Below are 24,831 nucleotides of genomic sequence, written 5' to 3' on the forward strand. Positions count from 1 at the left end.
ACAATCTGTTTTAGGTTTCTCACACTAGAAAACTGCATGTATCAAACAAATATCTTTGATGAGGGATTAAAATTGCTTTTAAACGAATAGTCTATTATAGTTTTATATCCACCTGATGTTATCGTGTTCCCTGAGATTTTTTAAAATTTGTAATTCATATGTATGCTACTATTCCATATGTAACCTTTTTTGCATGTTAGTACTTTGTACTCAGTCCTGACAATGATGATGAATGCAATCAGAGCGGCACGGCGGGGGTTAACGAGCGGCGGCCGAAGCATCGGCGGAGGTAGCCGAGCCCGGTTCGGCACTCGGACGGTGGCGTCAGCGCCGCCGCAGGAAGCCGCGCTGTCACGGTACCTCCGAAGCCCCTCCGACAAGCGGCGGCTACGGTGGGGAGGTGATCGGCTTCTGGGGGCGGAGCAGGGATGGGGACTCCGGTGCGGTTTCGGCGCGGTTGACGGGAGGATAGCTTTTGCTGCGGGGAAAGGGGAAGGAAGGACCGGAGAGGCGAGTGCAAAACAAATCAACCGGAGGGGAAGAATGCCTCCTTCTTGTATTGAATGGACTGGTTATAAAATAATTATTAATCGTTTGTTTTTGCTGGAAGGCCCTATGCATCGCTCCACTGTATCCCTTAAAACCGCACTGATGTACTGGAGACTTTCAGTGGGATAAGGGTGAGTGCATACAGCGAGCCGATCACTTCATTAATTCCGTTGTCTAAAAGGCTATTCATTTGTTTTGGAGAAAATACATATATTATGTAAATCATTTTTCTTGATCCCGAAACTAGCTAGCTGACTTACTGGGAGCTGAATAAATTATGGTTGTGCCCGCCCCCAGGCAGGTTGTTGGTTGGTTGCGGGTTAGAAAGGTAATAATATAATCAGCCTTTTAATTACGTCTTCTAAGTACTATGGCCTCCGGTCTTGGGTGGTTTTATTTTAACAGGTGCATCAATGACAGCAAATTGCACACAAGTCCCTCTGTGCAACTTAATCGGTTTAATTTTTATACTGTTGTTTTTATATACTTATATTAGTGCTGCTGCCGTCGTATTTTGCTGAAGTTTATCCAATAAGGTCTGCGTGGTGGACCTGATGTTTCTAAAATTATTAAACAAACCACATACAACCTACTGTGATATAATAAAGTCAAGATGGATTGATTAGACTAACGATTTGGTGAACATGTTAAATGCACATGAAAAATCTTAAAAGAGGCAGATTTACTTGTGTTTTACAAGCACACGAATCTAAATCTGGAGTTTCAGCCCTGAAGTACTTGCTAATAAGATGACCAAATTCTGTCCTAAATCTGTCCACTGTTTTGCTCTTACACATCTTACATTAGAAAATGAGTAGAAGTTGGTGACCAAACTTTGCCTTATCAGACCTGAATTTGGTTGGATGCAGAATCCAGTTTTGTCCCATTGCTATTTGGTTTTAAAAAATCACATAAGTATTCTGAGCAAAGTGTTTTAGTTGATCTTATAACATTAACAGAGTGGGCAGAAGAGTTTTGAGCAATTTATTTTTCCTTGTCCTGCTGAGTCTGGATTGGATTCAGGTTCTAGCCCAGACCTGGAGTCCAGGATGTTGAGCTGTTTTGTTGCTTGTTATATGCATTTTTCCTGTGTTCCTTGGGTCATCGCCCATCCCGAAGATGGATCTTCTCTCACATTCCAAGACCCTTGAACACTGCCTTAGGTTTTGCTCCTAGGCATTTTTTCACCTTCCATTTATCTGTCGTTTTCACAAGCTTCCCCAGTCCCCGAAGGTAAGGAATCATCCTCTCTATCCCAGAACCAGACCCCTGCCAAATTCTGGCCACTTGGGTTTCCCGGGTAACCCTGACAATTTTCATTGTTCCAGTCTAAACAAATGACCTTCAGCTAAATATGCTTGGGTCCAAGCTGACTAGATTTCTGATTGCTGTATTCACTCAGCTGGCACAGAGTTTAGCAACAGACTTGCCAGGATGTAGCTGGAATATTCATGTTGAAAAGAAAATGAACCATTATCATCAGAGACTGACGATTGTTGTGCTGGTACAGATCTTTGGTTCACACAATATTGTGTCATTCTGACAATTATGTTTCTTTTGCAAGCAATTTGAGTATCATTTGAGGAGGCTTCACATGATGAATTGTCAGCAAAAGACCTTTGTTAGCTAATACACACATGTTTGGACAGTGAAACTTTTTTTGTTTTTATTATAACTAGGAGTTTATTTTTTGACCTTTGGATAAATAGCAATAGTAGCAATTTTCCCGGTAACAATCATGTTTATAAACTTTAAAAATGATCCCTTAAAGCAAATTACGCCAAACACATGCACTTTGAAACTCATGGGAGGTCTGCCAGTCTACTTTTTATTCCATTTTAGGTCTTTGTTGCTCGGTTAAAAGAGCTGTGCCTTTGATTAAGTGGCATTTCTATATTTTTTGTGAGTGGATGATAATGACTGAACAGCCAGATAAATTGCGAAACTCTACTGCTGGTCGTTAATCCTCAGTATAGGTCACTGGCTGAGCTTTAATGCCACATTATGCTTGTAACCAGGATACTGTAAATTCCTGTGTCACCCTGGAAACCGACACAACCCCCCCCCCCCCCCCCCCCCCCCCCCCCCAAGCAACACCACTTCTGCCCCCATTCTCTTGTGATTTTGGGAGTTTTATCTACTCATAGAAACGGAAATTCTCAAGGAGCAAGCTGAGGGGAACTACTCTGTAACTCTCTCTTTCCTCTTTCTTTAGGTTTCCATTGCAACTGCAGTGATCCGTTCCATCATTCAGCTTCTGTTAGGAGACATGTACCCTCTCTCTAGTAAAGACTTTGTGTCCCTGACCGTCACTGAGGGGGGTGACGGCAGATACAACAACGGCAAGCAGCGGCGTCGCCAGTCCTGGTGGAGGGTGAGTCAACTGGGGATCTTCAGTACTGTCATACTCACACTATACTCCATCTAATATTGTCACAAGTACACTGTACTCCATCTAGTGCTGTCATACTCACACTATACTCCATCTAATATTGTCACAGTCATACTGTATTCCATCTAGTGCTGTCATACTCACACTGTATTTCATTGTGTACTGTCACCCTTACACTCTACTCCATCCAATACTGTTACACTCACACTGTACTCCATTCAGTACTGTCATACTGACACTATAATCCATCTAATATTGTCACAGTCGCACTGTACCCAATATAATGCTATCAAACTCACGCTACAGTCCATTGTGTACTGCCACCCTTACACAGGACTCCATCCAGTACTGCCACCCTTACGCTGTACTCCATCCAGTACTGCCACAATCACACTGTACTGCATTCAGTACTGTCACACTCACACTGTACTCCATCCAGTACTGACATACAACCCTGTTATTTAACAGTGCAGTGGTTAATAGGTGTACTGCCGGAACTTTTGTCTGGAAGCAGAACCTATTTCCGGAACCAGGGACTTTTGTTGCGTTCACACTGCAGGAACTTGACCCAAGTGCAGTTCCTCAGAGGCAGTTCCAGAACCATTTTTAGTACCTACTCTGGACTAGGTACTTTTCATTCAAACACAAACTACTGGGATGGGGCTTATAGCGATAAACTTGCTGATTGGTTGACCGAGAGCACTGGTGCTAACTTAGAAGTTACATGTAAGTGTTACATTTAATGCATCAATTAATACATTGCGACTCCATATTTCTACTAGCGTTTATTGGCTGGGTAACATTACATAAATTTTTTATTTTGTGGAAAATGAAAGATTGATCTGCTGGCCAGATTTAATAAGAATCAGATTTAATAAGAAGAAAGTGACACATGAAAGCAGCGATGAGCTACCATTCTAGAGACTTGTAAACCAGAACCAGATTCTGGAACTTTGATATGTACAGTAATTGTGTGATGGCTGGAGTTTCCCTGTCCTGACGCTCGTCCGTCACACCCACCTGACCCATCTTCCCTTTGCCTCCCACACAATTCCTCCATTTCACACAAACCCCGTGACATGGCCACCGCGGAGGGGGTCAGTGGCGGCCCACCACAGCGCAGGAGGTAACCCCGTTTCTGTGCCGATCTTCAGAGGTGGAAGCAGCTGTCCCGCCTGCAGCGCAGCCTGATCCTCCTCCTGCTGAGCGCGCTGGTGGTCTGCGGGACCGTGATGTACCCCAGCCTGCTGCCGTTCCCGACAGGTAGGTCCGCCTCCTGGCACCGTCTCATCAGCTTGTCAAAAATCCACTTCCTGTGTGCAATAAATGTGCTCGACTACCAGCAGAAGTGAAATTTCTTATATAAAGGTGGCTCGTCCGCAGCAGGAAAATAAATGTGAAATAAAAGGGAAAGAAGAACGTAAACCTAGAATATTTAGCAGTTAAAGTTCCCCTCTGCTCCCCATCCTTGTATTTATGTTGTGCCTTTGATCAGTACTTCACTCGTTTGTCTTCATATAAATCACCTGCTCAGCGCACTCTGGGGTGGATATTTAGGTGGGAAGATTAAACAAAACCTCTCATGTGTCATCGGCTTGCGTTCTGCTGAAGGCAGCATCCCCAGCAGATTGAACGTCAAGGTATTTCCACCATAGTTTTTAATAGACCAGCTGAACTTTCCTGTCCTGCTTGTCCGACCATGCCATGACCATTAGCTTTGTTGTGCCCCTTGCATTTTCATTGACGTAAGATTGCTAACTACAAGGCAGCAAATATGCTTTGGGCTTTAAATGCAGGATTTACTCTAAAGTTTTGACAAAAGACTTTTCCAGACTGTCACCCTGTCTCAGCGGTATACGACGGCTCGTCTGGGCTCGAACATTTATGAATATTCATGAAGGACACAACCACTTTTTTATGGTCTTGGAAACAAAGCTGCTTTTAAATATTTACAGTATTGACAGGTTTGAATTTAAGAAAGGGAAACGAAAACAGTTGGACCAGCACTTGGAGATGTTTTCAGGATTCTTGACAAAGAGCTTTTTGGGGGTTTGTGTGTCTTATATAACACAGCAGCCAGCTTCCACAGTATCTTCTCCCAGCGTCAAAGGCCACATTCGTGAGCGTGTCGACCCATGTTCGCACCCTCCCATTCCCGTCCAGATGTTTCTCTGCTAGCGGGAGAGGACAACTTGGAAAGAATGGACACCGGAACCCTGAAGCCTGCCCTTCCAGGGGTCATTCCCGATGTGGTCCCCAGAGTGTTCCCAGCTCCGGAGAAACTCGAGCTGCCGACTGAGGTTCGTTACACCCCCCCCCCCCAACCACCACCTAGCCATCTCTACATGTAGCATCGGAGCCCGAAAAGCACATGTTAGAAGACATAGCATTATCCATTACCATTGCTGTAAATCACATCTGACGGAAAGCGATTGGGACTCTAATTATGAGTCGTTAGGCTGAAGGGCATCGCCAAGAACTCAGCAAGGTCGAGCGTGAATGGGACTTAACGTTGCAGCTGATTGGTCACAGGCGTTTAATCCCGAGGCCCCTGCTCTTCAAAAGAATATTTTCCTCTCCATAGATTAGCGTCGTTACATTATGGCTCCCCCTATAGATTTTGGATGACTTTTTGTATACAAGGCGGCAACCAGTGAATTGTTTATAGAAGTTCTACTTGGGGTTCTGGAATTTCTGGCAACTGTTTTTGATTGCAAGTTTTCATTTGCTAAAGTTTCAGAATTAAACCCTCCCCCCCCCCCCATTCAACCTGTACATATCCCATAGCAGAACAGGCCGACACCCAACAAGCACAGACCCGTGGTCCTACACAAGCCTCAGAGGAGTAGGGGGAACGTTTCTGATGGACCGACAAAAGAGAGCCAAGGACCATCAGAAGAGAGGGGTGCAGAGGCGGCGGCCGGGGAGAAGCCGGTTGTCAGGTGAGCCTCTGATAAGCGCTAATTTTTAAATTAAGTTTATTAATGATTGTGCGCTGGGGCTTCTTAGCCTGTGAGTCGATGGTGGCTTTTTACTTTTTATATCTTCCTGTGTGTGCTGCTCTGTTTTAAGCCACTGAGCCCTATTGTGACACACAGACAGCCCATGATGCCGGTATGATTAAGGAAATGGGTTCTGGCAAATTGGTTTCGACCCAGTGCCTCCCAATCACCCAGGGATGCAAATTGATTCTAAGGAACCACTGACTTTGTGAAGTGAAATAATGGAGAGACTCTTTAATGGAGCTGAAAGTCACCCAGAGCTGTACATTTTGCGCGGTGGCTCTGCTCTCCAAAAACACTACACCTTAGGCCTCCTGCCGATTTTTCATTTTCTTTATTCCTTCCATCTATCTTCTCTCTGCTTTACCTAGATCAGGATGGCCTGGCGCCTATCCCAGCACAGGGCGCGAAAGCTGGGGTACTTCCTGGATAGGATTCCAGTCCATTGCAGGGCACCTACACATGTGCACAGTCAAGCACTGTGGGGAAATTAGAGGCCTCGATTTGCTTCCTGCGTGTTTTTGGGCTGGGGGAGGAAGGGCAGAACCCAGATGACACCTGGCACCACCAACAGAACATGCAAACTCTACACACACACTGCAGGAGTGAGATTCGAACCCTCGGCAGTGTAGGTATGAGAGCAGCCTGTGGGCAGCACCCTGTGGGCAGCACCCTGTCCTCATGCCCCAAGGCCGCGGCGCATCACCGTGTGTGTGGAGTTTGCATGTTTTCCTCTTACATGCGCAGGTTTCCTGCAAGTCCTCCAGTCCTCCCACAGTCTGAAAACATGGTGCTCAGGTGATTGTCTCTGAAATGCCCACAGTGTCTGAGTGTGGGTAGGCTTCAGGCAGACATGTGCTGGAGAAGTGGAAGAGGGGCAGCTGGGTGGAAAAATCGAAAAATTGTGCTCATATTACGATAAAGGAGTTTCTTTTAAAGTCTTTCCTTTTATTTGCTAATTCGCCTTTAAATGTAGGTGCCTTGATGTGTAGGTCTGTAACTAATGTCAGTTTATCTACCTGTCTGTTCGCCTGTCTGTCCGTGCAGCTGGCGAGGGGCCATAATCGAGGCGGAGCAGGTCACGGAGGCCCAGCAGGTGGAAGCCCAGCCCTCCACCAGACAGAGGGAGGCCCCCCCAGCAGGGCCAGGACAAGCAGTGTCACAGGTGCCAGGTATGGGTAACGTGCACCGCTAGGCAAGGGTCCTCTCAGAACTGTGTGATGCCCCCTGGTGGGCGGATCATGAAACGGTTCTCTTGAGGAAGGGACCAGGTGCCCCAGCTGCATGGCAAGCATTATTTCAAGCATGGCAGTGAATGATGCACTGTGCCAGTTATACCCCCCTCCACCCCCACCAGTTTGTCATTTGAGTGGTAGATTGCTAAATTATGCTAAATATCAGGTGGGGGTGGGTGATAATATCACAAAGGATGGTAGATTGAGCGTGTGTGTGTGTGTGTGTGTGTGTGTGTATGTGCATGTGTGTGCATCTATATCCAGCCACAGGACTGACGGAACCCATGGACCGGGCGGAGGCGGTGCGTGAGGCCTTCAGGCACGCGTGGAAGGGCTACCGAGATTTTGCCTGGGGGCATGACGAGCTGAAGCCCGTATCTAAGTCCTATGGGGAGTGGTTCGGCCTGGGCCTGACCCTGGTGGACGCGCTGGACACCATGTGGATCCTGGGCCTGAAAGAAGGTAACTGTGCCACCTGGGGACGGGTCACAGTCTGACCAGCCCCTTCGCTCATATGGTCCTAAGGACCAATAGTATAAAAGGAAACTTCTGGCTTGTATCACAGCCCTCAGAGCGCCTGCCACACCACAAATAACCCCTCCATTCCCTCCCCTCATCCTATGGGACTGTCTCCAGGCCTTCATGCTCCTAAGACTTATAGTCTTCTATGTCTAATTTTGATAATGTGCTTACTGGGTGTCATTGAGGAAGATGGCTTGCATACTTTACCACTGTGCAAAGTTTACCCCGCGGGATTTTTTTCACTTGGCCTTAAGATGCTCCACTCAAGTAGCTCAGTTTTTGCTCCCTAAACCAATTTTCCTCCGCACGCGGCAGAGTTTGAGGAGGCAAAGAAGTGGGTGGCCACCAAGCTGAATTTCTCCAAGAACGTGGACGTGAACCTCTTCGAGACCACCATCCGCGTCCTGGGGGGTCTGCTCAGCACGTACCACCTGACCGGGGACAGGCTGTTCTTCGATAAGGCTGTGAGTCAGGTGGACGGAAGCTAGAGCCAGAATCATCACCGTTACTTTTATCACTGGTCTTCAGTTACTGCAGCTCCTTAGATCAGCGTTTCCCAATCCGGTCCTCGGAGACCTGCAGACAGTCCACATTTTTGCTCCCACCCAGCTCCAAATAGCAAAAATGTGAACAGTCTGGCAGGGAGTTGGGGGGGAGGAAAAATGTGGAATGTCTGGCAGGGAGCTGGGGGGGATCAAAAATTTGGACTGTCTGGCAGGGAGCTGGGAGGGAGCAAAAATGTGGACTGTCTGGCAGGGAGCTGGGGGGGGATCAAACATTTGGACTGTCTGGCAGGGAGTTGGGAGGGAGAAAAAATGTGGAATGTCTGGCCGGGAGCTGGGGGGGGGAGCAGAAATGTGGACTGTCTGGCAGGGAGCTGAGGGGGGATCAAAAATTTGGACTGTCTGGCAGGGAGTTGGGAGGGAGCAAAAATGTGGAATGTCTGGCAGGGAGCTGGGGGGGAGCAAAAATGTGGACTGTCTGGCAGGGAGCTAGGAGGGAGCAGAAATGTGGACTGTCTGGCAGGGAGCTAGGAGGGAGCAGAAATGTGGACTATCTGGCAGGGAGCTGGGGGGGGGATCAAAAATTTGGACTGTCTGGCAGGGAGTTGGGAGGGAACAAAAATGTGGAATGTCTGGCAGGGAGCTGGGGGGGAGCAAAAATGTGGACTGTCTGGCAGGGAGCTGGGAGGTAGCAGAAATGTGGACTGTCTGGCAGGGAGCTGGGGGGGGATCAAAAATTTGGACTGTCTGGCAGGGAGTTGGGAGGGAGCAAAAATGTGGAATGTCTGGCAGGGAGCTGGGGGGGAGCAAAAATGTGGACTGTCTGGCAGGGAGCTAGGAGGGAGCAGAAATGTGGACTGTCTGGCAGGGAGCTAGGGGGGAGCAGAAATGTGGACTATCTGGCAGGGAGCTGGGGGGGGATCAAAAATTTGGACTGTCTGGCAGGGAGTTGGGAGGGAGCAAAAATGTGAACAGTCTGGCAGGGAGCTGGGGGGGAGCAAAAATGTGAACTGTCTGGCAGGGAGCTGGGAGGTAGCAAAAATGTGGACTGTGTCAGGGAGCTGGGAGGGAGCAGAAATGTGGACCACCTGTGGGTCCCCGAGGACCAGGTTGGGAAAGGCTGCCTTAGTCATTTCAGCAATAACAATCTATCTTAGCATTCACTCTTAGAGGCACTCATAGGTATTTACCAATTGAATCACTAGCTTGGCCATCAACTCCACCTCAACGCTCCGCTTATGGATACCCATACTTCCCTACAGAAAGAGATTGGGACCCGACTGATGCCCGCCTTCAAAACACCTTCCAAGATCCCGTACTCCGATGTGAACATCGGCCAGGGCAAAGCCCGACCCCCCCGCTGGACCTCGGACAGCACCGTGGCGGAGGTCACCAGCATCCAGCTGGAGTTTCGGGAGCTGAGCAGGCTCACCCAGGACCCTCAGTTCCAGGCAGGTCCAGGGGGCCGCATTTCTGGGAGAGAAGGACTGACCCATGGATCACCATCAATATCCCAAACCTCAGTCCTCTATGTCTTCTGTAGCATGAATGGCTAGAATGCATCATTTGGCCCATGAGACAGTGCCTAAGCTTGATGAGAAGCTCGGTCTGGACAAATTTGAGGGTCATCTGAGGTCACCAGCAGCAACAGGAGGCTGTCTGAGAGTTTCAGGACCTAAGAGCACAGTAGCTGCCTGAGTCTTAAAGACTGACTAAAAATCAAATGTGAAGTATGGTCCCTAATACAGGTTTGGCTGTGTCAGTGAGGATAGTGTTAGGAATCTTTGCTTCTGAGTCTTGATCACTTGCCTACTCGACCCCTTCCGCCCCCAGAATGCAGTGGATGAGGTGATGAAGATCGTCCACCGTCTGGACGGGAAGCACGACGGCCTGGTGCCCAAGTTCATCAACACGAACAGCGGGCAGTTCACGCACCGGGGCGTATTCACACTGGGCGCGCGAGCTGACAGCTACTACGAGTACCTGCTCAAACAGTGGATCCAGAGTGGCAAGAAGGAGAAGGAGTTAGTACCATGGACCCCCTCAGACATCATAATTTCATGGGGGGGTTACTGTTTTTGCTATATATAAAAATGATAAAAACAGAATCTGAATGAATAGATACCTCTGTTAAACTCGGAGTCACACCATCGGTCTTGAAGGCATAGAACATAAGATGTCTGTTCCTTTTAGTGCTTATGGTTGTATCTACAGTACATGGCTATAATTGATTTTTTTAAGGCTCTGTCCACAAGGTGGCGCCTTTTTTGACTAATTCTGCTACATACTATGAAAATTAGGGCCGTGGCTGTAGAAGCTGGTTCCACCATTTGGCTGACCAACATTTCCATGTGCGCCCTCAGGCTGGTGGAGGACTACCTGCAGGCTGTGGAAGGCGTGAAGAAAAACCTGCTCCGGATGACCTCCCCACGTAGACTTACCTTTGTGGGGGAGCTCTCCCATGGCCGCTTCAGTGCCAAAATGGTGAGCCTCCCTGCATGCCCCCACCCCCAAATTATTCACACTTTCACTAGACTCCCAAAGCAATAAACACAATCAAACCTTTTGCCATCAGAGGCTGACCATTCTCACATTGAAAATGCTTAGTTTAGGACCACAGAAGAGAACATTGCCCCTAAATAGCATGCTTACCATATACTGTAGCTTCTCTATCCAAGCGCTGAACGTTCACATGAGGGTTTCCTGCCAGTGATCTGTATTCTTCCCACAATCCAATTCTGTCATTCGTTCTTGAGATGAATTGTTGAGTTGAACTTGCATTGTCTACAGTGACCTATTGTTCTGGGTTATCTCCTGGCTTCCTGGGATTGGCCCTGGGAGTGTGTGACCAGAAGCGTCTCTGGTAGATGGATGAGTGGACGGTATGAATGTCTGCCGTGTGAGGAACTTGTTTCTGGTCCCTTGGTGTGGTAGATCCACAGAATGGTGAGCAGCTGAGGGTCACCTCAGGCGTCGTCAAACCTTATACCTAGATAAGACATCAGGGATAAAACACGATTAATTCACGACAAAGCAAAATTATTGAAAACCGTGTAAGAGATACAGAGCCATTGCATTGTTGGGATAATATTCTCACTGATAACATTTTGAATATTTGTTGGCTGACAGTATGATGGATTAAACCTAAATTCTGTACCAGTAGGAGTTGTGATAGATGTTGAAGATTGCTGAAATGATGGACAAAGCCCCCCCCCCCCCCCCCACCACCACCACCCCCAGCTCTGGAATTAGCAGTCACAGCGAAACGCATCCTTTTGAGTTTCCTGTTTCGCAGAATATTGCAACTGTACTGGCGAGAAATCAGGTCTGTACCAAAAATGGACACAAAAAACCCCATCCAAAACAAATTGGCTTCTCATAGTGTGGGGAGGTCTTCAGACAGTTCAGACAGCTAGGCTAGTTTGTCTCCGGGTAAATATTCGTGGAAAAACATCTGCACAGGGGTGAGTGATCGTATCCGTGGCAGAACAGGGATTCTGGGTTTCCAGTTCATCCCAGTGCTCGACCTTCATGAGTAAAATGTCGTGTTGAAAATGAAGGTGGCCCAACAGATAATTTACTCCCACCTGGAACATCCAGATGATGTCACTTCCCATCCTAATGGTGGCGTTAATTACCTGGGTTCTGGAATGCGTGGAGAACTCGTCTGGGCCTGGATTGGCTTCCGGTTCGTGACGGCCTATTCCTATTGGTTCCTGCTATAAGTGGAAGGTTTGACGCTCTGCTGGAGTGCTGGATCTCTGCGCTGCTGGACAGAGACCCACCCATATGTGTAACTGAATAGTTAAACATTCAGCTTAACTAATTACAAAATAGAGGTACTTTATTGATCGAAATGCCTTTTTGCATCTCAGATAGACTATAGAATAGTCTTATTAGGTTCTTGTTGGTTAGAAGTTGTTGTGTAGCTCCTGCTCTCATACTGCTTACACTTGAACCTGGGCTTTCACTGGAAGGTCAGTCTAGCTGCATTTATGCCAAGTCAACCCCTTGACAGCATGCATCTCATGTAATGACTATTTGTCTCACTTTTCATCACTTTGGACAAAATCGTCTGTTTAATGTAACTCTTGTTGGCCATGAGACACACATACAGGTAACGGCGAGTATTGGGGTCAGCCTATGCTTTGATAAGGCCAGCATGCAGTGCCCATGGAGAAATTGGGGGTTAAGGGTCCTGCTCAAAGGCCCGACAGTGGCATTGGTCTTCTGGTCATGGGATTCAAACCACTGAACTTCCGACCTGCTGATTGCGGGCACTAAGTCCTAGTAGCTGAGCCACATGCCGCCCAAAGACGCAGAGCTGCGGCTCTGACTCAGTCGGCTTTGAGGAGAGCTGGAACACCCAGGCAAGATGAAACGGCTTTCAGAAGCACTAAACGTTCATGTCGGAGGTGACAGGTTCAGAGGGAGAGACGGGCCTCACTGGGATTCGCGCCCCCCTCCCACAGGACCACCTGGTGTGTTTCCTGCCAGGCACGCTGGCACTGGGCACGCACCACGGCCTACCCGCCGACCACATGGAGCTGGCAGCGCAGCTCGTGGAGACGTGCTACCAGATGTACGCACAGATGGAGACAGGCCTGAGCCCCGAGATCGCCCAGTTCAACCTGCAGCCTCGTAACAGCCGCGACATTGAGGTCAAGGTGGGTGGGTGGGACGTACCACATCTCCCGATTTTGGGGGGGGGTGGGTCTGATCATAGTTTCGAAATCTTTTATTCCTCAAAATTTGTATTTTTACTTGCCATGTCCGTGTTATATTCATATTTTCAGTCCTTCTTGGTATCAACTACATAAAAATGAGGGTTATGTTACTGCTTTGCCAGGAAAGTCTCCAAAGTCGCCTAAGCAGGTGTATCGTCATGGATACACATTTAACATCTTTAGCAAAGTAGATGCCAGATGCGTTACGCCCAGTCTGCTTTTTCTGGCTTCACTAATCAGTGGCACTGCTTGTATTTATGAAAATCGCTCTCTCTCCACTCTTGCCATGCTTATGTAATATGTGTGTGACTCCCTCTCTACAGGCTGCAGACAGACACAACCTCCTGCGGCCAGAGACAGTCGAGAGCCTGTTTTACCTGTACAGGTTCACCCAGGACCAGAAGTACCGTGACTGGGGCTGGGAGATCTTTCAGAGCTTCAACAAGCACGCCAGGGTGAGCCGTGTTCTGAGGATCGGGGTGAAACGGGCTTTTAGAAGGAGCTGGAGCTCAGAGGTACGACTGCAGCTGTGAGCCTTCGAGCTGCGCTGCGGAAGTTCCTGGAAACGGCGTCCGGCAAAGGCACGGAGCGGGGATTTGCTCGGGATTTCACACACAGACCACGCGCCGCTCTCCCTTTAAACGAAGCGTAGAGTACAAATGAGCGCAGCCAGTGAGTTATCCCCCTTCCTTTACATGCAGTTCAGCCGAGACTCCAGCCTCGCTCACGTTAACTGCTGTACTTGCACACGGCCGCTGATTGGATTGAGGCGTAACGTCCAGAAAGACGTCCCAGTGGGGGCCAGCGTCCCCTAGTCAACCCTCAGACAGCTTTTCTGAAGTTATCAAGATGAGGGAGGCATTTCCCACTTAAATGAATATTCAAAAAGCGGTTACATGAGAGTGCATGTCATATTACGTTGTCAGGTTTAGAACGTTTACATGGTGCATATCAACAAGATAAGATGAACCTCATTAATCCCACAAAGGAAAATTTCAGTGTTCAGCAGTTATAGACGGGATCAGACAATACACTCAACATAAGGGCACAGTATGAAATGATATAAAAATCTAAACAATGTGTTGTATACAAACAGCCAATAGTCTAAAACCTGGATTTGTACTGTATAAAGTGACGAGTGTCAGATTGTAGGCCTTGGTTCTAGGTGGTTCAGTGAGGAGACATTTCAGGTACACCAAGATGGTTAAAGTAATCATAAATTATGTGGACACGGGCATGGAGGCCTTCTCTTTCTGGTATTTCGATGCTACTGATTTAATCTTCTGTTCCCAAGGTTTCCACTGGCGGCTACACCTCCATCGGCAACGTCCGCGACCCTGCGAACCCCAGCCCTAAAGACAAGATGGAGAGCTTCTTCCTGGGAGAGACGCTCAAATACCTCTACCTGCTCTTCTCTGACGATCCGAGCCTGATCAGCCTGGACGAGTATGTTTTCAACACGGAGGCACACCCCCTGCCCATTTGGCCATCTGGCTCTTGAGTGTGGTGGGGGGGGGACTGCCCCTGAGAAGCCTACAGGGCTCAGGGGACTTTTCTTTTGAGCCTATTAGCTCTCCTGGTTTGTGGCTTTGCTACTTTGTTTCATTCAGATTGAGGAACCATACTGTATCCGTGGAAACGTAAGGGCCAGAATTTTATTGGCTGTGACTCTGATTGTGTCACTCAGCTTGCCAGCCCCCAGCAGGGTTTTACAGGGAATAAATCCCAAATGCCAGAAATGACAATCAGCGCTGGTGCCGGCATGTCATTTAGCTGTTTGTGGAGGAACAACATCCATGGAGGAAGCTAGTAGGCTGACCAACCCCCATTCAAGGTCTTGCTGAGGTCTACCAGAGGAGCTGTTGAGGAGCTCTGATTTTCTGGGGAACAGCAGCATAGAAGTTACTGTTGAGACTGAGCTTACACGCTGTGCAGCTTCCTCAGAAGAGCCAAGCGCATTCAAATAGCACATCCATAACCGTGTGGTGGCAGGCAGCTTTCTGTTGCACTGAATGTTAGAAGCTGCTTTCAAAGAGGAGGTGGATAGGGTTCCATCCTATCCATTAATGGCCTGTCCATCAGCTTGCGACCGGGGTCCACGCTGTGCAGTGAGGGAGCTGTCACTCTTTCCTGTCTGTCTGCTGCTACCCTACCTTTTACAGTCAGTTCTTTTTCTGATGTACAAATAAATAACACGCTTGACTGAGTGATTCAAACTTGAGGTCATTTCCCTGTTCGTAACCAGTGAGGTTTCTAATTTATGAGTAAGTAGAGAATTTCCCATCGATTCCTGAAAGGAGAATGAAGGGTGTGTGTGTGTGTGTGTGTGTGTGTGTGTGTGTGTGTGTGTGTGGTTTAGGTTTATATTACATTGTGGGAACCAAATGTTCTCCACAGTATAATAAAAACCTGTTTTTTTGACGCTGTGGGGACCATTTCCAGGTCCCCACAAAGATCTGTGAATTCAATCAAAAAAGTATAAATGCCAAAAGTCTCGTATGTAGTTCAATTACTTATGATTAAGGTTAGGGCTGGGCAGGGGTTAAGGTCACCATGTTGGGATTAGAGTTTTCCCCATAGAAATGAATGGAGAGTCCCCACAAAGATATCATTATGAACCAGTGTGTCTGTCTGTCTATCTGTCTGTTTGTTTGTTTTAGTTGTATTGTAAATGATCTCATAGACATGCTGTGTTTCAATGATTTAAAAACAACCCCGGGAAATCGCAGGGTAACAATCTTAGGGTACCACCTGACTATCTTTACCTGTCTGACAGAAGCTAGTGTTTGGTTTTGGTATTTTTGTCACTAAGTCACGTCTTGAACAATTGAGGACGTTGGTGCTTTTGCAGGATGCCATTTCTTTGCAGTGGCTTTTCCCCACTTTCATTTCCAATTCTTTTTACTGTGAGAGCTGCAGCTTCAATAAAAAAAGCAGCGTTCAGATTTGAGGTGGCGACACGCTGCCTTATCGCCTGTCCGTTTCTAGTCATAGAATGAAAATAAATTTAAAAACTGGTTTCTGGGTGATCTCAATGGGATGTGATGCTTTAAGAGTGGGCATGACAGCCTCTTTAATCACCCTGTTTCTTATTTGTATGCTATGTGTTAATATTAGGGTTTTAACCAGCCGTATGGCTGGATGTTTACTGAGAAGCTGATTGACAGATACGGTTAGCCACAGTTCTGGTGGTAAGCCCAGCTTGTCTTGAGTACAATCCTCCACACTGTCTTGATAAAAGGACCTTCTTTCGTCTCTGGGAATGTGCATTCGCGCTGTCTCTCTTCCGAAGGCTTCATTAACGGCACATTTTCAATCTCTTCTGCGTCCACAATATTGAAGACAAGGAGAAAATCGTTTTTACAATCTGTTAGCCTGGCCTCAACATTTCCAAATGGGATGGTACAGATCAGATATACAGCAGAGACTGCAGTACATCTACTGACCTATTATTTTCCACATAGTGAAAATAGGAAGAAATCCCGTCTTGCATGCAGAAACGAAGAAGGATCAACGTTTGAATAAAAATCAGCTTGGGGGGTTAATCCTTTAGGTTTTATAGTCATTGCTTTAAATCTTTAAATTAACCAGACCAAAAATAATTAGCCCTTCCATAGCCTGGCTTAAATTATGCCAGGGAACATGAATTGCTCTCTTATTAAAAATCATACATAAATTAACTTTGATCACTCGCTGAAATGTGAGGAAAGACATTCAAGCAATGGGATTTAACTATTTCTAAATATGTATAATTAGCACATTCAATGACCGGGCCAAGCCCATACTACCAAATGGCCTAGTTAAATTAAACTAAACTAAAGACGTTTAATTTTGTTGCTTTATTTTAATAACACAAAAACCTGTAAAATTGCATTGATGTCCGGGAAGTTTTGGCTTTGGTGCCGTACCAGTCGCTGCATTATAAAGCGAGAGCTCCTGCCTGGAAACCGATTGCACTTACTGTTTCCCAAATACCCTTATCCTTCATATCAAGACCGTATATCCAGGCAGAATGCGCACGTTAAAACCTGTAAATGTCACTCATTCTACAATAAAATGTTGTTGGGAAGAGCTTCTCTGGTTGGATTCATTTTTAGTTTGTTTTATTTAATTAAACGTGCAGTTTTGTTCCAATATAAGTGTATATTATAATAAAACACCTTAGTACTGTAGATTTTATTTACTAATCGGCGAAAAATTATTTTTACTGAAGTTTACAAAATGCAGAGAATTTGTAAAATAAGATTTATGCTTATCAATCGCTTCGTGTGAGGGTATGTTTGAATAGCACTGGTGTACACGCACACGTAAAACATATTTGAACAAGTAATATTTATTAATACTTTTTTGGATATTGTCGTGCAAGTGCAAAAGAAAAGTGAATGATTATGTTGCCTTTTGTATGATTTAAAGCTAAACGCATTTTATGGGTGAGTTTTTTTTTATTGAAATTTATATTCGCCTTCATCCTCGATCGTTTTAAGAAGGGGAATGGAGGCGCATTTATGTAATGAAAACGTCAGCTAGCCTATACCTTCCTGGGACCGCTGCTGCCGTTTGATTTACTGCGTATAGGGAGGGAGGCTAATTTAACCTGGAGCTCCGACGAGATCGGCTGCGCGCGTGTGAGGAGATTATGACTTCACCTCCTCTGAAATCGTTAGACCTGCTTACCGACGGGCTCTCTAGGCTATCAAATGTTGATTTCATTGCCAAATGTGGTGCGACGCGGTGCGTGTCCAACCAGGAGATTCTCTCTCTCTCTCTCCCCCTGGATTATTATTACCCTCGTGACAATCGAAAGCCTAGTACTCCATCCAACTATCTATCCATCCATTTTCCGAAACCGCTTATCCTATTCAGGATAGCGGGGGGTCCGGAGCCTATCCCGGAGGCTACGGGCGCAAGCCTAGATTTCGAAAACATTAAAATCTTACATTTTAAATAGCACTTAATTTTCCTTTGGCATGCAAAAGTACACCATTGATTCATTTTTAAAATCTCCTATCGCATCTCATACGGAAACAGTCTTTAAGGTCGTAATCGAACTAAAGCAATTTATCGGTGATCGTTGGTACAAATTTTTATTTGCTGACCTTCACAAACACATTAAGAATATGACATAAAAAGCCAAGAGCAATGCCTGCTGGAAACCCTCCAGAATAAAACGAATAGGCCACTGACCTTGCATGATTAACTCTGTTCGAGTCTGTTGAACATGAATAAATATGCGAAAAATGTCTATAAATAGGCTATGGCTAATAAATGTGTATTACATATGTAGGGTGCTAGTCACTAGAACTCCCTGAACATTTCATGAAGACGTAGACTTGCTCCTATTTGGTGACACTTAGGCAACTCTGTGTAGCACTGCAGACACGTTAGCACTAGGGGGCGCTAAAACCAGGGTCATGCTCTGGTTTTGCCTACACAGAAATGACAGACAAAACTGCTGTCCTTTGTGTTACACACCTATTTCATATCCATACACTCAATATCACATATTTTGTCACAGCCCAGTGATACTGTCATCCATGGCGCGTTCACTTTCATCTTCATGGTTTCACACATCCCCCCTGCTAAATTAGCATAAATTGTACCGTCATCCATGATGTGGTTTTTAGCCATAGGCTTGACAGTCTGTTCAGATTTTCCAACTTGTAACCCAACAGTACAGAGAAGAAGTTCCGGAAAAATTCTGCTAGTTTTTGTAATTGTTCCATCTATGTATGTCAGGTGTGAGATGTTCTCTTGTGGGACGCCAGTGCTGACTCACCCACAATGTTCAGCGCAGACATTCTGCAAAGGCTGCTGCCTTGACTCGCTGCTGTACAGTCTATTCAAGCATGACAGCAGCAGGATCAAGTTTGTGGATCACATCAGAGATGGTGATGAGACTGCCAGCAGAAAGGAGGTAAAAGACCTGACTTTATGGCACCATCCCATCAGCCTGCCCAACAACAAAACATTGGAGATCATCCACAACTTCAGAAGGACCAGAGGCTTCCCCACCAGTGACATCCCAAAAATATCAAAGATTGGAATCTGGACCAATCCAGGCATTTTTTTTAACTGATTGATATTGGCTGCCATGCAATTTACCACAATCTACACAATCTACCACAATTTCCCGCATCCGCCCAATTTACATTAGTTGCGTAAATTCCATCACATCCGACAGGGAGGCACATGGGTTGAAACTACAAACTATCGAGACTTCAGCCATGTGGATGTTTTTAAAATGGAAACTCAAAGAAGCTCAGCAGCTACCTGCAAGGTTGGTGATGCCAAGTTTTTGAGAGGAAGTAGCAGCAGAGTGTCGTTTAATGTAATAAATCTAATTAGGTATTTGCAGAAACATCATAATAACGAAGAATACTCCAAAAACGCAAGGCTTTTACTCAGACGAAGAATACCCCGACACAGCTTTCATTGGAAAATGTGCCAAGACGAGAAATTTGGTCGAGACTGTGATAAGGTGAGAAAAATAACTGAGAAAATAATTGAATTCATTTATTTGGATGACCAGCCAATTTCCGTGTTAGAAAGCATGGGCTTTTCTCACAGGTTTATAGAGCATCTGGAACGCTTGTGTTCCCTGCCCTCCTCTATACCAGAACATTACAGCAAAGTTTGTGACCACCAAGGACTTTGCTTAAGAGATGTAGCTGCCATTGCTTTCATGACCAGCATTTAGTCTTCAGATGTACAGTACTTATTGGCCTAATGTATGGGTATATTTAAATATTTCTCAAAAGATCAGATTGGGACTCAGAATTGGCAGATATAAATATCGAATGGATTGGATGCAGATCGAAGTACCAAAAAAGTGGATTGGTCATCCCTACTCTCCACTGTTCCTCTTTGGGTCTCTGGTCGAGGCAGTGAGCAACTTCAGGTCCCTGGACATCCAGATCACAGCCTCCCTCTCATGGTCTGTAAACGCCAGCTGCGTCCTCAGGAAGACTCAGCCATCAGGCAAACCAGTGACCAACGTCTATCATCCCATTGCATTATGTTGCTATTGATAAAATCCCTCTTGCACTTTATCTATATCTGCATCTCATGCTTGTTTACTCTTCTATACTGTTGTCCATTTGCCATTTTGCCAATATTTATCACTTGTTGTTACTCACCTTGCACTCTTGCTTTTGTCTTTTCTTGTATTGCTTTACTGTATGTCCTGCCTTTCTTGTCTGGTATTGCACTGCTGCGTGACCCATTCCCCAGTGCCATACCCTGCAACTATAGCACGCATTTCACTGCATTCCCCAGTGCCGTACCCTGCAACTGTAGCACGCATTTCACTGCATTACCCAGAATACGTGTCACAATAAACCTTTTCCAAGGCTAAGAGCTGTCTCCATTTTTCTGTCTGTACTTGATTTATTGTCAGCACTTCCATCCATCCATGTTGCAGCATTTATTTCAGCCAGGGTCGTGGGGAATAGACTCATCTCTCCAGCTTTGTGTGTAAATCTACAGTAAGTTCCCTTACAATGTGTTCGATAGGTTTCTGCCTGCGTGGGAGAGAAGCTGGCTGTGCTTGGTCTGGGCGATGATGTCACCACAACTCCATTTGGCTGGTGCCGTCACTGCGGCCGTCAGAACTGCTCCTGTCCTATCCAGCTGGCTTTCAACGTGTCCATGAAATGTAAGACTTTCAAATGAGCTCTCCTTCAGATACACCAAAGACATGAATCATCTGCTCTTTTCCTGAGGGGTGATGAGTCTGACGGAGCACAGGTAATGTCTCTCAGCTGTTTTGCTTTCTTACAGTGCCCACCAGTGACCTGCCCTTCTGCCACGGCTCCTCAGCTGTCATCTGACCATTCTTCCATAATATAAAAGCTGTCTCCAACATTAGCTCTCATGAAGTAACTTTCCACTCTTTTCTTTGTCAACAGTCTAATCACAGGCCTTCATTGGCTCTTTGACTGGACATCTCCAAAGACCACACTGATCTGTGATGTCGTACTTTTCTTGTCACGGCAATACTTGAGGAACATACATCAAAAGTCCCCAGACACTCCACCCTCCTCGCTGGCTTGTGTTTGTTTTTACATGGAGGTTCAGATTCTTCTCTGATTCAGTTTATTTCTTTTTGTTATCTACATCCCCGGTTGCCTGCTTTGGCTTCACTTCCTGTTTTGTCTTTCCAACATCTCCGCTTGTTTGTCCTTGAAGCCCTTGTTTTCTTCCACGCAGCCTACCTGGATAAGTATAGGTTACCTAAAAATAAAAATGAATGGAGTGATTCCTCAGATTATTTCTTTTTTGTTAGAATTGTGGTCCTTTTTCTGCATTAGTCGAGAAAGGCAATTGTCCACAGAAGAGTCATATTCCTACAAGAACCAGTCCCAAATGGTGGAAAGATGGATCCAATGTGATATTTGTATGTCAAAACTGCTCTCTGTCAGCCTATTTATGGATAATCTTAGCCTGGGGTTCCTGTACATGGCTGTTATCTCCAGTAACAAGCAGTTATGATCCTTATTACATTTTTTTGCATTTGGGCATAGCATGGCGTAAGCTCCTGTAGCTCAATAAGTAGAGTGTTATGCTAGCAATGCGAAGGTTGTGGGTTTAAATCCCTTACAGCACCCACATGTGGCTTCATGCATGTCTATTAGGCCAGTACCTGATTATCAGAAAAGGGCTTCTGTTTGGTGTATATTTTTGTGTCCGGTGCAGCACTCTGTTGTATACTGCACTAACACAGACTATTACTGGCTCATCATCTCATACAGTCTAGGTGTTTGAGGACTGTCTGCCCATCTGCCAGTGAGTCCAGTTAAAGTTCCACTTCATCATGCCATGCCAGTGGTGGCGCTCTGCGCAGTGGTGTAAGAACCACCATCATTTTTCTTTTCTTGCCATTAAGTAACATATTTGCAAAGACTTAAGTCCACTTGCAGTGGCCTGTTGACTGCAGTATTCTAGAGCAGGAAACAGTGACCAGGACCCAGGGAAAAGCAGCATGTCCCAGGAACTGTAAATATTTGTAATCTCTTTGTGTATTAAGCAGAATTCACTGTAGGACAAATGGTTTGGATTATATTGCTGTTAATCCCGCACTGAACTCACAATTAATATCCATCATCTCTTAACTTTACTGTTTTTCCTGAATCATTCGTGGCAAATCTCTCTCCAGTTACACATATGGTCGTTTCCTTACACAAAGGAAGATATTCGTCTGTTGCACAAACTGGACCCAAGAATTCCCTTGTTCCTTACATTGCTTTTATGAAGTAACAGCATAGCACAAACGGCTCTGGGATCCAAAGTGAAAAATGAAACAGAAGAGGTTGGGGGAAATGACAGGAGAAGCTAATTGGTAGTCTTTTGGTGCATTTTATCCCTGTGATGCTTCCATGATGAAGTAAAGTGAAGGAAATCAAAGTCATCTTGCTGAAAATTTTCATCACTCTTGTCTCCAAGAAACTGTTTGATGTTTGCTTCCATTTGAGACCCCCAGTAGAGATACTGTGTCTAGACTACAGAAGGTTTCTCTATATTCAATGTGTACTGTCTTTTATTGCATAAAAATAATATTTTTCCCAGTCACATCATACGAGGAATGATGCGACCTGTTTACCCAGAATGCCTCTGTACAGTATGTTCAACTTATTCTGAAGGATGTTTTGTTAAATATGGTGCATTACTCGTGTTCGAAATACGCTGATATTATCATTTTTCTAGTGCCAACTTGGTTATATCAAACAGTTTATCGTGCTCTGAGTTGCCAAAACTGCTAAACTGTGTACTTAGGACAGCAGTGCTGATAAGCTGGTTAACTGGAACCTTCACTGGCTGATCTTGATGGATTAGCATGAACCAGAGTCCTGCACCGGGTCAGGTAATTCATTACACACGGGCGGATAGAAGGTCAATCAAAACAGTATTGTAGCCTGCAAAAATAACATATAAGCGAAAATATCTATGTATTAGACTATCATGTACAAATTGTCATCATCACAGTGTGTTCAGTATGTCAGGGGTACCTTATGGTGCTTTCGATTATTTCTCTCCAAGTCGGAACTCAGATGAAAACGTCACGAAACGTCACGAAAAACGTCACTTCCCGTCGGAAACACGCCTCTTTTATCACGTTGATGTCAGACAAGATTTTGTTGTCCGAGTTGTCCCAGTGACGTAATTTCAACATGGCAACTTACACACTCAACAGTAATTCTATTTTATAAATCTTTAAAAATGTTTATTTTGTTAAATGTATTAATAGTTATAAATGTAACTGCACATGTTCGATTTAGAGAATACCATATCATGACCGTAAACAGCCGGGTGTGGTGCTGTACTGTGCGGGTGCGGGCGGGTGCAGGTCTCCAAAAGTGGACCCGTGCAGGACTCTGGCATGAACATTCCAGCAATCTATAAGCAAACACAACTGTTGATCTTGAAAAAAATATATAATCTGGTCTGGGTTCTGCTAAACAGATACACCTAACTGTACTGAAAAATCACTATACATAGTATGGTAACTGCTGTACTGTAATAATACTATCACTGATTATTGTACTGATAACAGTGTAGTATTGTTATAGAATAGGTGGACACAGTGTCAGAATGGGTAAAGGGCTTGTTCCCAACTGGAGTCCTTCACCATGACCTTTCCACCAAAGCTGAAGGTCATAATCCATCATAATCATGCCCAGCTTTAAGCCGCCTGTTTCTGGGGACAGGATTCAGGGGGCACTGACCTCCACAAATGACGTCCAAGCCTGTACTGTCATTTTGAGTTTATCCACGTCCCTGGTGCAAAATATCAGCAGCACATTCTGGAACCGAAACATTTGCTGTATTTGAAATGTCAGGTGATGAGTGTGAGCGGGAACCTATTATGAAAATGTATTCATTTCCCGCCCGTGGAACAGCGTGACGCCCTGTGAGCTCAAACTGGCGTAAAAATAGCCACTTCCGCTGCTGCGGATGGAGGCTCTGGTCCTGCTGGCGGTGGGAGCAGCACAGGCAGCCCTGCAGTTATGAAGCACGGAAATGTCAGGCGATTGCCGTCGTCGGTAGCCAAGGGAATGGGGGGGGGGGGTCGCTGTGCTCCACCCCGAGCACTTCATCACCATCGTTTCATCAACCCACCAAGCTGCTGGCTTCGCCTTTACACACCTGCACCCTCTTCCTCTGCATCCAGTGGAGGATTAGCGGGGATTTATTAGCATGTCTGAGCGTACTTACCTCTGAAACACGCCAAAAAGCTTTGCCGTAAGTCGCCACGGTGACAGGAACCTCCATATCGCTGAGGCTGCAGATGTTCACTGAAAACGCAAACGTGAAAACTCTGGGGGTGGCGCACATTTAGCCCAAGCACGTCAACGCGGAATCCAGCGGCTTATTTCTCCGGACCTCTGCTTGGCAAGGTGACCCCCGTCACACTGCTCATTGGGAGCCTGGCTTTGACAAATTGTCTGGCCTCGTTTGAGATGGACTTTCCAGATGATTTAGCATGCGGTTGTAATCAAGTGGGAAGGCGGCTGGCATTGTTCTGTAAACGGCGACAACTTGTGAGTGTTTCGAAAGGGCTAATTTCACAGTCTCCTCCGAGGCTGACCGATCCTTGACACTTTGCAAGCATGCTGTTAAGTCATGTAAAAAAAAAAAAAAGTTTAACACGTTGGATAAGGCAAGCATGAGTCACTTTTTAACTCCTATCAATTTTTCCTGCTTTATTTGACATAAAAATCAACTTTGGATTTAACTCTTGGTTTTGTATTTGGGGGACTTTCTGTGACATAGATATATTTTAAACCCATTTTACCCTACATGCACCACTTTTCCACTATTTCTCCTATCTTCCCATTTAAAGATATATATATATATACAGTATCTTTGTAGGGACTGTCCATTCATTTCTATGAGAAAAACCCC

General features: G+C 45.8%; 1 protein-coding gene across 5 annotated transcripts; it reads left to right on the top strand.

Annotated features, from left to right (window-relative positions):
• Nucleotides 1-334: 334 nt before the first annotated feature.
• man1b1a (mannosidase, alpha, class 1B, member 1a) lies at nucleotides 335-17,001 on the top strand. Of its 5 annotated transcripts, XM_072714734.1 has the most exons (16): nucleotides 335-510; nucleotides 611-680; nucleotides 1,669-1,782; nucleotides 2,765-2,923; nucleotides 4,096-4,204; nucleotides 5,105-5,241; nucleotides 5,729-5,883; nucleotides 6,991-7,115; nucleotides 7,443-7,640; nucleotides 8,016-8,164; nucleotides 9,466-9,654; nucleotides 10,037-10,227; nucleotides 10,567-10,687; nucleotides 12,676-12,870; nucleotides 13,254-13,385; nucleotides 14,225-17,001. In XM_072714734.1, exons 4-16 carry the CDS (start codon nucleotides 2,819-2,821, stop codon nucleotides 14,429-14,431), a joined length of 2,013 nt encoding a protein of 670 aa, XP_072570835.1. In that variant the 5' UTR covers nucleotides 335-510; nucleotides 611-680; nucleotides 1,669-1,782; nucleotides 2,765-2,818; the 3' UTR covers nucleotides 14,432-17,001. The 5 variants fall into 5 exon arrangements, with proteins under 5 accessions (XP_072570835.1, XP_072570836.1, XP_023687300.2 ...); XM_072714735.1 differs by lacking the exon at nucleotides 1,669-1,782; XM_023831532.2 differs by lacking the exon at nucleotides 1,669-1,782 and having other exon boundaries at nucleotides 335-680.
• The last annotated feature ends 7,830 nt before the right edge of the window (nucleotides 17,002-24,831 follow it).

This window comes from Paramormyrops kingsleyae, chromosome 7 (genome assembly GCF_048594095.1).
Source record: "Paramormyrops kingsleyae isolate MSU_618 chromosome 7, PKINGS_0.4, whole genome shotgun sequence".
Classification (NCBI taxonomy): Eukaryota; Metazoa; Chordata; class Actinopteri; order Osteoglossiformes; family Mormyridae; genus Paramormyrops; species Paramormyrops kingsleyae.

Coding starts and splice junctions, on each gene's coding strand:
- man1b1a (XM_023831532.2), top strand. CDS start 2,819: ATGTACCCTCTCTCTAGTAAAGACTTTGTGTCCCTGACCGTCACTGAG. Junction 8,165..9,465: donor GGCTGTTCTTCGATAAGGCT/GTGAGTCAGGTG, acceptor ACTTCCCTACAG/AAAGAGATTGGGACCCGACT. Junction 12,871..13,253: donor GCCGCGACATTGAGGTCAAG/GTGGGTGGGTGG, acceptor CCCTCTCTACAG/GCTGCAGACAGACACAACCT.